Source organism: Alligator sinensis, unplaced genomic scaffold, assembly GCF_000455745.1.
Source record: "Alligator sinensis unplaced genomic scaffold, ASM45574v1 scaffold628_2, whole genome shotgun sequence".
Lineage (NCBI taxonomy): Eukaryota > Metazoa > Chordata > Crocodylia > Alligatoridae > Alligator > Alligator sinensis.
Genome location: NW_005841833.1, coordinates 5572684 through 5586278, shown reverse-complemented (window position 1 = coordinate 5586278; position 13595 = coordinate 5572684). Strand labels below are relative to the sequence as shown.

Below are 13595 nucleotides of genomic sequence, written 5' to 3'. Positions count from 1 at the left end.
GGTAACCGCCGCCTGGGGGCGGGGCCACGCGTCTCCTCGGACGGGTTCGAGTCCCGCGCGCCGCCTCGGGCCTGTGGCCCCGCCTGGAGGCGTGGTGTCCTCCTGGTTCATTTACAGCAAGTAATTATTATTCATAATAAATCGTTATAATTATTAATAATACTCGCTAATTATCATTAATAATCATTGATAATAATTAACGATTATTATTATTCCTAATAACTAATGATAATTATTAGTTATTCATAAGTATTGTCAATCGTTCATAATTAATCATTACAGTTAATGCCCATTAACAATAATAATTAATAAGTATTAATTATTATAACGATAATAATTCATCATTATTCATTATTATTTTTAATGATTGTTGTTGATGGTAAAATAATGATTCATTATTATAACGATAATAACGAATAATTATTATTATTGGTTTTTAATAATGATTGTTGTTGATGGTAATAACTAATTATGCTTATTAATTACTAATTATAATTATTATTAATTGCTAGTAATTAATTTTAATTACTTAATAATAATAGTTGTTTCCTGGTGGCCAGGGCGCTGTTTTTGGGGTGCAACAGGGTGCTCTGCCGGGGGAAGGCCCCGGCCCTGCCGCCACCTCGATTCGGACAGCCGGGGCCGCCGGGACTCAGAGCTGGCGTGGGACGTGTCCGAGCCAGCGACCGTCCGCGGCTTGCGCGCGCGCTCGCCCTCCACCTCCGCAGTGCTGTACGCGGGGCCCGGTTGCGGCAGGAGGAGGCCTGGGCGCAAAGGGCGAGGCTGGCCTGTCTGCCCGAGAGGGGAGAGCAGGCGGCAAGGGCGAGGGCGAGCCCGCGGGCTCTGGGCCAGGCCCTGACACACCGGGATCCACCTCAAATGTCAACAAGAGCTGGAACGCCCTCGGGTAGCGGGGCCTCGAAACCGTGCTCTTTGAACCGAGCGGAGGTGCTTGCTGCCTCCCTCTCCCGCCCTGCCCTGGCCCCCGTCCCAGCCGCGCCTCGAGCCCGGGCAGGTCACAGTTGCCGTCGTGCTCGTCCAGCCGGGCGCGATGCCCCTGTGCCCCCGGGCCAGCCGCTCGCTTTCTTCCTCCTCTGTTTCGCCTGTCTCCTCCGCTTCGTTTGCCAGCTTGGCAGCACCGGGGCGGTTTCCGCGGGCCCCCGCAAAAGCAATTATAATGAGCCGAACGCATCGTCAGCGCTGTTGCAACGGCGTCGGCTTCCCAAGACACACCCCGGTAGCAGAGCGCAGTCAGCAACCGGAGAACCGGCCAAGCCAGGTTCCTGCGGGTGCCCAAGTCAGGTCTTTCCACAGCTCCAGGGCGTGATACCGCTCCGCGTGGCACGAGCGAAGGGATCCCTCGCCCGTGCTTCGTCCTGCCCCAGATGCCCCCTCTTAGCCTCCGGTCAGGGATCGATCCTGGCGCACGGCCTACGGTTCGTGTTAAACAGGGAGGCTCACGTGGCCGCCAGCGGCATGTGTATTAATGCTGTAATTCCACCTTCAGGTGTGCGTGGCAGGAGCAAGCGGACACTGCCGGCCCCGATGGACGTGGACACTCGAGCTATAACCCGCGGTTTATCGTTTCACCAGGAGCCCCAGCAGCATACACGCAAGCCTTACCCCGTCCCCTCCTGCAGCTAATGGACCTCATTCATCTCTGCCCATTTCTGTTGGTTTGGGTTTTTTTTAATGCACGAATATCACTTGTCGTTGTCGTCCGGATAATAGGCTAGAGCAATTACGGGATCTCGTTAACGATCCGGAGGTACCAGTCCAAGCCTTGTTCTGGGCCTGCGCTGAGAGCGGGGCCCAGTCCGGCCGCCCGCCAAGGCAAGTGGGTCACTGGGGCTCGGAGGTGGCTGGACGCGATGGCAGCACAGCGTTCCCTCGTGTCCTGTCCGCTGCTTAGCCCGGTTGCTAGCCTGACGGCTCAAGCGGACCTTCAGCCATTTGCTGCCTGTCTGTGCTGATGTGTTAGCAACCCTCCTTTCACTGCTAATCCCTTTGGACGTCTACTGTCACAACAGCCATGCGCTGTACGTGACAGACCGAGGGTATGGCAAGGTGAGTATTACTTTACCCTTTTTAAAAAATTTTTTTAAATAGATCAAGAACGAGCTTTGCAAAATGATGCTTCAGATCCCAGCAAGGATCCCACTGCTGCCAGCTCCTCATGCAATCCCGTCTTCTCCTGCAGCGTAGCAGTGCCCTGCAGTGGGGAACTGGGCTCACTGCACCTGCCAGTGACCGCGGCGCTGCTCTGTTAAGTGGCCGTGCCCAGTGCTAAGCGCTGCGCTGGTGACAGCCCGAAGCCGCTCCCCAGAAGCCGACCACGTTACTCTGGCTACATACCACTGTCACGTCAGATCAGAGTCCGCCTCACTGCTCCTATTGGAAACGACCCTTCCTGCTGTTGTGAGCGGTGCTATGCTGCAATGTTCACAGGTTCTCCTCCAGACACCGTTACAGTTCCCAGCGTGAACACAACCCTTTCTATGCCTGCCACAGCCTGCAGTCATCCAGGGATCGCCAGGCACCGTCTCTTCCCAGATGGGTTGCCGCTCCGGTGTGAGCTGCTTCTAGGCCTGGAGCACAGGATCAGGCCCGCACGCTGGAAACCCGTTCATCAGTCCACTGCACCCCAGCCAGAGAGTCCAGGAGGCAGCTTTAGCTCGAGAAAAAGGAAATTGGGGGATAAAACCTGCCTCTCTCCATAGTATGGATGCCCCCAACACACACACACAGACTCCGTCTCTTCTCCCTCTGCAGCACTGATTGCAATGGGAGCAGGGCAGGGAGTCACCCAAGGGAGGCTGCTAACAAAGAAAGTACAAAGAAAGCACAGCTGGTAACACTGGACAGTGGTTTATTGTCACAGTGCAAGGGACAGCCCTGACCTGCTGAGAGCACGAAATGCCTGGGACCAGCCAGGCACTGCACAGCGCCCCCCGAATCAGGGCCTGTATCTAGAGCTGGAACAAATGTTTCACACCCAGGAAAGCAGTTCAGCCAGGCAGAGGTTGTGGGACTTTCCTGCTTGCTCAGCTACTAAGGACACACAGGTAAGCAGGCAGTAAAGCATGGGAACGGGCTGCCTGGAGGGGTGATGGAGTCTCCATCCTTGGAAGGTTTGAAGACCCGGGCAGACAAAGCCATGGCCGGGATGAGATAGCTGGGGCTGGTCTTGCTTTGAGCAGGGGGCTGGATTAGATGTGACCTCCTGAGCTCCCTTCCCACCTGTGAGAAACCACTGTCTGGCATTACCAGCTGTGCCGCCTTTGTACTTTTTTGTTAGCAGCCTCCCTTGAGTGACTCCTGTCCTGCTCCCATTGCAATCAGTGCTGCAGAGGGAGAAGAGATGGAGTCTGCGCATTTTCTGTGATTCTGCAAGGCCAGGAGTCCAAGGGAAAAACCTACAGGTGACACCCTGCTACGGGTGTGATGTTCTTCATTCAGAAAAAGAAATTTGGATCCGGTGACAATGGACCGTCGTGCCATGTCAGAGGAAAGGAGGAGCTGGGCTGAAAGACTGCACATCTGCATGCATCTGCAGGGCTCAGAACCTCTTGGCAGGGGTATCCAGAGTTAAAACTCAAAATAAGGGTGGCACTAAAGACCACTGCAGACACACACATGCTCTAGTGACTTGTCCATGCGTGTATCCCAGCTGCATTAGGCTTTTCACACTTAACACTTGTGCAGGCTGAGGCTGTGTCTACACTAGAGCTTTAGCTCCAGTTAATTGATTGCCAACTAACTCCAGGTAGTTCCTATGTTTGTAAAAGCCAGCTAAGACGTGCCCCGCACCTTTCCCAGGCAATAAACGGCTGGGGAATGCCTGTACTAGCCTTTGAAAATGGGTTAACTGTTTGGAGTTAACTGACCAGGACTGTGCCACCTAGTATCTGGCCATTGCAGTAAATGCCCAGGCAGTACACAGATTAAGAGCTAATTAGCTGCCAGATTCCTTGTCATTAAGCTTCTTGTAGCAAGCATGCAGGGGCTAAGGTCTGGAGCTGCCTTGCATGGGTTTAGCTCCTATGCCTTTGCTGGCCTGCATGGTAAAAGCCATTTTCAGTTGAAGATGCTACATTCAGGCCAGGAGGGAAGGTGCTTCCTCCCACGCTGGGACAGTCGAGACTTTGCCCGTCCGGCTGAACTCACGTGTGGCTTCTGCAACAAGGTACGTACTGCCCCAGTGAACAGGGCTCCTACATGCCTCTAGCTCCTGCCTTGCTGGTAAGCACTGGAAAGGCAGCGGTCATAACAGGGAGCCTCCTACGCCCTCACCTGTGGGCCTTCGAGCCCCACAAAATGGATTTAAGCAGCATACAGCAGTCTCCAACCACGGGTCTCTTGCCCTGCTGGGAACTGCTGTGGACACCTGTCATTCTCCGTGCCTCTCACGGGAAGGCAAAGGTGCCACAGCCCCTTCCCACCAGGCTGGCTGTCCGAAGACTGTAAAACCAGCGGGAACCTGCAGCAGCCTCAGTGCCTCTCAACACAAGGCCTGGCATAAGGAGCAGGGCCAGCATGTGTGTGCAGCAAGCATCATTGTGGTGGTCCCAGGTGGGGAAAGGGGGCCTTTCATTGCAGTGAAATCCAAGGGAGACCTCCGAGCAGCATAAATCCTCCCGTTCCCTTGCCAGCTGCAGGGGTGAAGCGGTAGAAAAACAGGGCCCAGCCCCTGCAGAGCACTCATAAACTCAGTCCCCTCGTTAAACAGAGCAGCTGTATTCCAGACTTACAACAGCCAACTTCCAAAGGAGGAAGAGGTGGGGCAGGGGAGCCGTAGCAGGCAGACCTGCAGTGCGGCACATGGCTGACGTGCAATTATGCAGCACAGATCCAGTCCCAGAGAAAGGATGGGATGGGACGGGACACACCGTGGGGACTGGGAAGGGACGAGAGGTGCAGCCAGGAGGAGGCTTGTGGTGAGCGGGCAGAGCTGGCGACAGAAGGAGGGGAGGCTGGAGTGGGGTGGGCTGGCAGAGCAGGGTCCAACCCTGGACCCCGAGTGCAGCAGGGGGCTCTCAGACCTTTCGTTAGGTTTAAATGCCCCACTTTGAAGTGTTACCAGTACAATTCCTGGTCGGGAGCATTTCTCTAAACACCCCCAGGAATTTGTGTGTCTAGCCCGGCTCTGCCGCCCTCACCATCTGCATCTCAGTCCATCCTCCTGGAGGGAAAAGGACTGTCACTATTTACATCTCGGCACTGAGACGGGTACGGCCCTCCAGCTCAAAATCTCAGCTTGAAGCCCGGACCGTGAGTCTGAGCAGAGTCCAGAAGCCAGCATTTAAGCACCCATCCTTCTCCAGGTTGTCACGAGTGGCTATTCTTAACCGAATGCTTAAAATTCACATTTTCCAACACATGGGAATGAAAGGTTTTGTCAGAAGAATTCAATCCAGTCTCACTTGCACGATGTTACTAACTCCAGAATAAACTCGAGTCAGTCGGTGGTGAGATGGATCAGACATGCCTGAGGACCCTCTAGTGCCCCGCGACACTGGAGCAGGTGATGTGATGCAGCAGCTGATTTCTACTTCAGCATCCATCCGAAGGCCTTTCCATCTCCCTCAGCCAGCTCGGCCCTCGAGCCTCTGGCGAGTCTGCGATCGTGCACACATCTGTGCAGCGCGGCTGAGGAAGTGAGGTGGGACATCTCCCCTCGCCCTCCTCACAGCAGCAGAACAGAAGCCCCTTGCTCTAAGAACCTGCAACACACCGCAGACGGCGAGAGACCCCAACCTGGTGATACCCACCATGCGGGATCTGGCATCAAAGGCCAGCTCCAAAAGCCACTGAAGCCAGGGGAAAGATTTCTACTGTTTTCATGGGCTTTTTCCCTTCCACTTGCAAAGCACCAGGCCTTTTGGGTCGCCGTGAAAACTGCAGGAGGCAAGAATAAAGACGTTTTAGTAAACCTACAAACACCCCCGCTGGCTCCCCAACCTTTTGCCCTGGCAAAGCGCAATCTTCTCGCTTCCAAAAATCCTGCTGGTCATCTTTCCCATCCACTCATCTCGCAGGCTCCCATCAGAAATTGCAGAGGCATAAAGAACAACCAGGATTTTATTGACTTGAAAATACATATAACCATAGAGAATATAGTTTTAGTATTTCTTTCTGAACAACAGTAAGGAACAATTTACATTAAAAAAAAAAAACCAAACCAAAGCATGAATAAAGTAATATCAAACAGATATTATACCATTGTGTGGACTTCCAGTAGGATAAGAAGGACATTTAGCAGCACTTCTACAAATGTTGTAATAAAAGCAACAACACGAGTTCAATCTCATATAGACGATTCCCAGAGACCAAAATGGCATCCTATGTATAAAAGCAGCAATTCATTGTAGGGCAACAAAAGGTCTAACACCCGTCCATAAAATACATTCATCACTCTGCCCTTCTCCCCTATCCCACAGAGCCTTGTGCCAAGATGCAAGTAATTTCCTTGATCCTTGTAACAGGGCTATGGTCCAAAGTTTCCCCCTCGACTGAACGAAAGCTAACATAGGGCGATATATGCGGTTTCGAATGACAAGAGGTGCCAACTGCGGGTCCAGCATTAAGGACGAGTCTTATTTTGTGCACCAGAGAGGGGTCAGACCTCTTTTATGTAAATACAGCTTTCTCCGTCCTAAGCTCTCGGGATTTCCTCTCTGAGAACAGAATTTACAAGTAGATCTGTTAATTTAGAAGTAAAAATTATTTATTTTTAAAAAATAGAACCATAAGAAATATAATATCTCATGTCAGACCTTTTTATTTATTTTGCTCCTTTTATTGTAGGAATGCAACAACGCAGACTCTTCAAACTCCCCACAGTCTTAGAGCTGGTTGAAATCTTGTGCATAGACTAGATTTAAGGGCTTTCAATGTATTTTTTTGTTTTTTAAAGAAAAAGTAAGACATGGTCATTTCAGGCTATTGCTGGAAATTTTTCTATGAGCAAAGGCTGAAGAATACCGTCTACTCCAGAGACTTCCATGTAAAGCCGCATTTTTCAAAGCAAGTACCTCTCGCCTTCTCGTACGGTTCCTTACGGGACTGAGTTTGCAGCTTGCCCTTCACAGAGCCACGGTCTCCGTTCACCAAGGTCCTCTTCTGTGCCTCCTGACGGCACGGGAGGCTTTGGTCTGTGCCTAGGGGCAAGAGGGCTCCCTCGCACGTGGCCACAACGAGAGGCATTTGAAAAGTGAGCAGTTGCATCGTCTTTCTGAACAGAATTTCAGTTCCCAGCCTCTGCTGGGGAAGGAACTTTCAGTTGCATTGCCCCTCAGCCCCTCCCGAAAGCAACACCCCTCCCCTTCCAAAGTGACTATCCTAAATACTTCTCGTCCAAGAAGCAACCACCTCTTACACCACATCGACTCAACAGGGAGGACAGGAAGGGTGGGGGATACCAGGAGCCTGTGCATGCACACGAATGCATGCACACGGGCACGTGCAGAGGGAAAGCGAGGTGCCGGCTGGCTACTCTGTGCCATTCTGGCCACGTGGAGCAGCTGCAAATGCCGCTGCACTGACCAGCACCTTCCAGCTACTTGGTGCTGGCTGGAGCTTTGGAGCAGCCCCAGAAGAGGAGTCAGGCCCCAAAAGCCTGAACCAACATTTAAAAAAAGAGCGCAGAATTGACAGCTCATTTCCTCTAGCCAGTAGAAGCAGCGCTAGCTGCTCGCGCCAGCCGTCCCTTTGGGTCTCCCGTTCAGGGCTAATTTATGAAAGTGACAGTAATAATAATAATAAAAAAGAAACTTCTTGGACAAAACCTGTTAGAATGGAATTTGGTCCGAGAGGCCTTACCGCCGACGTAGGGCAACGTGCCTCGAAAGGATGGTGTGACAACTGCACAAACTAGCTCGTTCAGAGCTAGGGCTAAGCTTAAAAGGAAACCAAAAGGGCACCACTGCAGAGCTGCATAGTGAAGGCCCTGCCCTGAAGTAACAGCACGAAAAAAATTAATATAATGCATCTAATCTGGGGCCGCAAAGACTCAGATGTCTCAATGATGAATTGACGTTCATCGCATGGAGTGACAGGGTGTAGATTCAAAGGTATGTGGGTGCCCTAACTAGAGACACAGACAAGGCAAGAGTCAGAAGAATGCAATAGAGGGGATTTGAGAGAGGTTTGATTGTGCTACGTGCAAACAACTGAAGTCCCCACTTCAGGGGGTTTATTTCTTATTTCTAACAATAGTTCTGAAACGTCCATGTTGTGGGAAAACTGGCACTTCATAAAAAATCAATTGTGCTCTTTCAATATCTAAGCCACAGGGATTACCAAAAATTCCCTTCTCCTGTACGTCTGTCAAATGTAGAAGTTTTTCTTCCCATCATCTCACCAATTTACCTGGCTCAGAGACTATGGCTGACTGAACAGGAAAGCTTCAGTACAGGACTGCAAAGCAGCAACTGCTGTGCACACAGTCAGGCCACTTTCTCTGTGTGCTTGTGCACATAAGAAAAAAGTTTTACGTCATGGCTGTGACAAGGGTATTGGGATTTGAACCATGGATCCTGGATGGCTCACTATGCCAGTGGAGAGGGCAAGGAGTGAAAACCAAGTCCACAAGAAGGACAATACAGTTTAAAAAAAAAGCCATAAGAAAGTCAAGGTACAGCATGAACGAACTTCACTCCTGGCCAGAGACCCAGTGCAAAGGCCAGGCACCTCTGATGTCGGACTTAAGTGGGCTACCTTGGCCCTCTGCCTTGGGTAGGTTTCACCAGAAGTGAGCTGAAATGATGCCGTCTACACTACAACATCAGGAGCAATCACTTCCCCTGGCGTGGTTTTAAATTACTGGTAGAAAATGATAGCTAACACCTGTGCTGCAATAACCGCTAACGTTTAGGTACTAAAAGGCAGTTTAAAAAATCATAGTAACAGTACAGCATGCACAGGTTTCCAATGCAATCTTGGTCTGATGAAGAAAAATCTCAATCTATATGAGCAAGGTTTATAGAAAGGCGATCCAGAGACTCAACACAGTTCAAAGGAAAAGCTGTCTCCTATAAAAGACACAGTCAGGAACAAAGACCACTTTCAAAATGCTCACATTAGTAACGCCAGAAAAAGATGGGTATCAAGAGTTGTTTGGTGGGTGGCATCCACAGAAAGCTCAAGTACAGGCAGAAGCCATTAGCAACCCCCAAAGGAAAGGAAGAGGCTGGGATTTGGTTTGAAAGCCAAGTGGAGCGTGCTGAGCTGCTCCAGCTGCAGGGGCGCCAGGCAAAACCTATCTGCCTCTCTGCAAACAAGTCAACACAAGAGTTAACACGAGACCCCGTGGGGCTCATCCTGGCTTGATGCAGGATAAGTTTCAGCCACGTGGTATTGTGAGAAAGAAACCGCAACTCCTTTTCTCATATCATGATCCTCGTGTCTACCACGGTCCCTGGCCAAGGGTTCTAGCTTGGTGCCAGCCCACCTGCCGGCACAGTTGCACCAAGAGGTGTGAACAACTGTATATCAATGGTATAGCTCCATTCGCCTCTCTGAATACCCCTAGGGTGGCTTCTGAAATTGAGGGCCAGGAGGGCACAGATGTACAAGCAGGTAGAAAGGGCCGAGGAGAAGGTAGAGATTTGACAGGGAAACTAGCAGGATCTGCACCTGCCCCTCTGCGCTGCTCTAAAATCCAGGCAGAGCCTTAGCCTGTGCTGCCAACTCTCATGGTTTTTGGCATTGTTCTTAAAGTCTACGTTTCAGGAATGTGAAAAACTTAGCTCTTTCTTTCATCTATCTATATAAATAGAGATAAAAGAAAGCGAAGTTTTTCACATTCCTGAAGTGCAGACTTTAAGAACGGCAAAAATCATAAGAGTTGGCAGCACTGCTTAGCAGCCCTTCCTACCCCATACGTGTTGGCATCACGAGCCTCTGCAGCTGCTTTCACTCACTAAACTAACTGGCCAGCTCTGCACAGAAGCACGGTGGCTACTGCACTCAATCCTCCACTCAAAGTTACCCAAGGAGAACCACTGTGCCTGGGACCATGCCTGGGGAGCTGAGCTGGGACCAAAAAATGCCACAACTGCCGCCTGTCACAACAATCAAATATGCACGACCTGCCGGCTGCAGCCCATGGAGCTCAGAGGCCCAACAAGGCGCCCCAGCAAGAAATGCAGACGATGAGCTCAGCCACCAGTGCAAGACGTCCCGGGGAACACATCGTGCTTCCAGATACACATGTGCAGATGCCGCTGAGTGTGCAACAACAGGATTCGTTCTACCTCACCTGTACCAGGAGGCACCAGCTCACCCCCGTGCTGCAGTTGGCGCGCAGCACTCAGTGGAGTCGTGGTAATCAGAGACTCACATTCATCCCCTGGGCTTTCCTCGCAGATGCATTTCACACTCATTTCCTCCCTGGATCCACCTCTGATCAGCTGAGCTTTCCGGCAGAGCAATCTGGAGACAGCTTTTTCCAGTTATATCTCCACTTAAATTCCTCGGAGGATCAAATCTGCTACAAGAAAGTCCTGATGCTACACTGATTGCTCCACCAGGCTGACTAGGACTCTAACTATCAGGAGTGAACGTGGAATCGTAGCCGTGGCAGATCATGGCTGCAGCCCATTGCTTTTTCCTTTCCCTTCCATGGGTTTAAAAAAAAATCAGAGTTGAAACCAGCAAAGCCGAGGTTGCGAATAGTCTTTACCTGCACTGAGCTTCTCATGGCTGCAAATGAACAATTTTCACAGTACAAAGAAAAGAGACGGATTGGCACATCATTGAGTAGGTGCTATAGAGAACCACACAGTCCTTAGAAGCATAAGGTTTCTTTTTTTCCCCTCAAAAAAATACCCCACTTGATTCACATATTTTTCTCTCTATATATCGTGTGTGTTTGCGTATATATATTTATATATATATATATATAGACACTATCTTCTGGTAAACATTTACAAGATATGTTTGCAACATTGAAAAGATATATCTCCATTTGCATAACAATTCACACTCACTGAATTCAGTATACAAGGACACACAGTAATGTACAGTCAATAAATAAATACCTTTTCTCAGAAGTTATTCAAAAACACTGCTATTGAAGGGCCCAAAGACACTCGCAGAGAATACAGATAGCAGATATTGTGCGGGATTTCTCAGCTATCTGTCCAAAATAAAATAAAAGCATGAAAGCTAAAGTGTCAGAGTTGTTGCTTGGTCAGATGCAGTATTGATGCCAAGCTAAAGGTCACTGTTCCTTCGCTTGGCTATAAAACAGGGCGTTGTTCACAGCCCTTCCCTTTTGAACAAGGCCATTCAATGTGCTTGTTCCCCCGATCTACCCTCCGAAGAGCTATGTGGCCTATGCCCAGGAGTAGGTCGTCAGCATAGGCCTGGGGTCTGCTCGCTGCTTGACCGAAGCTCGAGAGATTCCCAGGTGAACCTGAAGGTTTAAAGCTCAAATTCTTTTGATTCCTAGTCACCAGTTTCATATGCTACTGCAGGCCAGACTTGTTTTCCCCTGGCAAATTAAGTGCTTTTTGGAGATCTAACAGGAAATTGCTTCCGACGGGTTTCCTAACTGGAGCAAATAAAGTACACAGGGCTCGCAGCAGAAGGAAGCCAGAAGACTTCCTCTGTGCCTATCACCCGCTGTATTCTGCTCCGGAAAAACGCTTCAGCAGGCCCAGACCTCTCCTGTTGGGTAGTTACAGCCTCTGCACCCAGCGTGTCAGACTGGCAGGTGTGCTCGCACACTGCAGACTGACCGCCTCCGCTCTGCCCAGGCTGCCGGGGTGTTGGTTTTTCTCCTGCAAGCAACACCAGAGACACACCACAAGGACATATGGACACGGTCAGCACAGAGGAGCATTGCACAGGGAAGGGGCACAGCAGCAACGCGCTGGCTGGCCATGCACCCCTTCCCCTCCTGGTGAACGCCCACCCTCAGCACGGCAGGCCGAGGCAAGAACACACTGACCACGCGTTTCACAGCTGGAGAACAAAGATTTTGCAGCACGACTGGAGAGAAAGCGCCCTTCCTAGAGCCACCGCCAGGTGTTCCCCGAGTGGCCGGGAGCACAGGTTCGTGGTCCGCCACGTACGGACTCAGTCGCGACCACCACCCCCCTGGGCTGGTTCCCATGCTGCTAATCAACCACTTCTCTCCTTTTCCTTTTTGTTTTTACCTGAGTTGAAAAATAAACCCAACCTTGCATTCAAGCTAGCCTTGCTGGTTACCCTCCACTGCCCTCAGCTCTCCACCCTCCTTGTGCTGGCAGAGGCACTTTGTGCCACAGGGACCATGGGGTCCCCATGCTAGAGTGCCACTGTGGGGAAGTGGCCGAGGACCTGCACACAGGGTCCCAGAACCTGCCGGGGCCTTGCCCCAATCCCTCCTACCTGCGTCCAATACAAAGCCCGCTGAAATCCAGTGGGAGGCCCACGGTCACCAAGTCTAGACTGATGGACAGTGCCCAGTGGCCGGCTTCTCAAGTGCTTGGAGGCTACAACTGGGACCAGACTCTGAGAGCGCGCTCAGTGCTGGGCCTGCACAGCTCACGCAAGGATGCAGCCAGAGCCCAAGCTGGGGATGCTCACATCCCAGCAGGATGCGCAAAGATGGGAAGGGGAGGGGAACAAAAGGAAAGGGATGAAAGGAAGAACTCCCCTGACTGGAGACTGCCACAGGCAGAGCCTCCTGGCTCCTTGTATAAAACTAAACCAAGAGCATCTTTGTTTCTCCCAGGCTCGCATGGGTGCAGCCTGGTTTCTTTGCCATGAGGCAGAGCTGCCTCTGGGGGAAGTGTTTGCCTCCCCCACGGTAAACACTGCGGAGTTCAAGGCAGACTGTAGGAACGGCGCCGACACAGCCTGCCCGTCTCCCTGCCTCTCCGAGCATGTGCTCCCACAGGACGGCGAGAGCCAGAAGCGCCCTCCCGCTCCTAACAGAAGACCAGGCAGGGCCTGCCCTGATTCTCTTCCAGGGACATGCGGATTTAAATGAAAATAAGATGCAGATGTTCAGATCTTTGGTTAATCACTGAAGACGAATGCGGAGCTGAAGAACTAGAGTGAGGAGCCCCTGGGCCTAGTGTTGAAGCTCACCAGCACCACGTGCTGGGAGAAGGGTGCTTCCACTCTCACGAGCAGCATGTATCAGACTACGGCAATTTGTTTTCACAGATGTGGCACTTTAAGAAAAAGGAGAGGGCAAAGGAAGCATTGGACGGGAGCCCCCGACCCCTTGCTGAATGTGCCGCCTTCCGCTCCCGGCCTTCATTTGTTCTCAATCAGCGTCTGGACCTTGTACACGAGGTCCCGGGCGAGCTTCAGGATCATCTTGGTGTTGTGCCGCTCAGCCATTTCTGGAACATGGGAGGAAAAGGGGTTAACAACCCAACCCAACCGCCCAGCTCCGTGTCTTGAGGGGTACTCGCAGCCCCCAAGGTCACATCTCTGCTCACTTCACTGGTTTCAGCAGGGGCTGGAGCCCATCCCAGCAGGTCCTGAGCCCTTGGACACGTCTCTGCCCTGACCCTGTAATGAGTTGTGAACTAAATCGTCCCTGTGGGGACTAACCCTTGTAGGGAAACGTGGCCATATTGTGATCAAAGAAA

At 51.3% G+C, this 13595-nt stretch overlaps 1 protein-coding gene and 1 long non-coding RNA gene across 2 annotated transcripts in view; one reads left to right on the top strand and one right to left on the bottom strand.

Annotated features, from left to right (window-relative positions):
- LOC112549662 lies at nt 1-2809 on the top strand. The gene is made up of 3 exons (XR_003093182.1): nt 1-120; nt 1508-2067; nt 2201-2809. It is a non-coding gene; the product is annotated as an uncharacterized LOC112549662 (long non-coding RNA).
- A 7017-nt stretch (nt 2810-9826) lies between these two features.
- The window catches only part of SGSM1 (small G protein signaling modulator 1), an 81983-nt gene continuing 78214 nt past the window's right edge, over nt 9827-13595 (bottom strand). Inside the window, exon 29 of the mRNA XM_025199486.1 lies at nt 9827-13343. Within this exon, the coding sequence (XP_025055271.1) occupies nt 13255-13343 (89 nt within the window). The 3' untranslated portion in view covers nt 9827-13254. The remainder of the gene's footprint in view (nt 13344-13595) is intronic.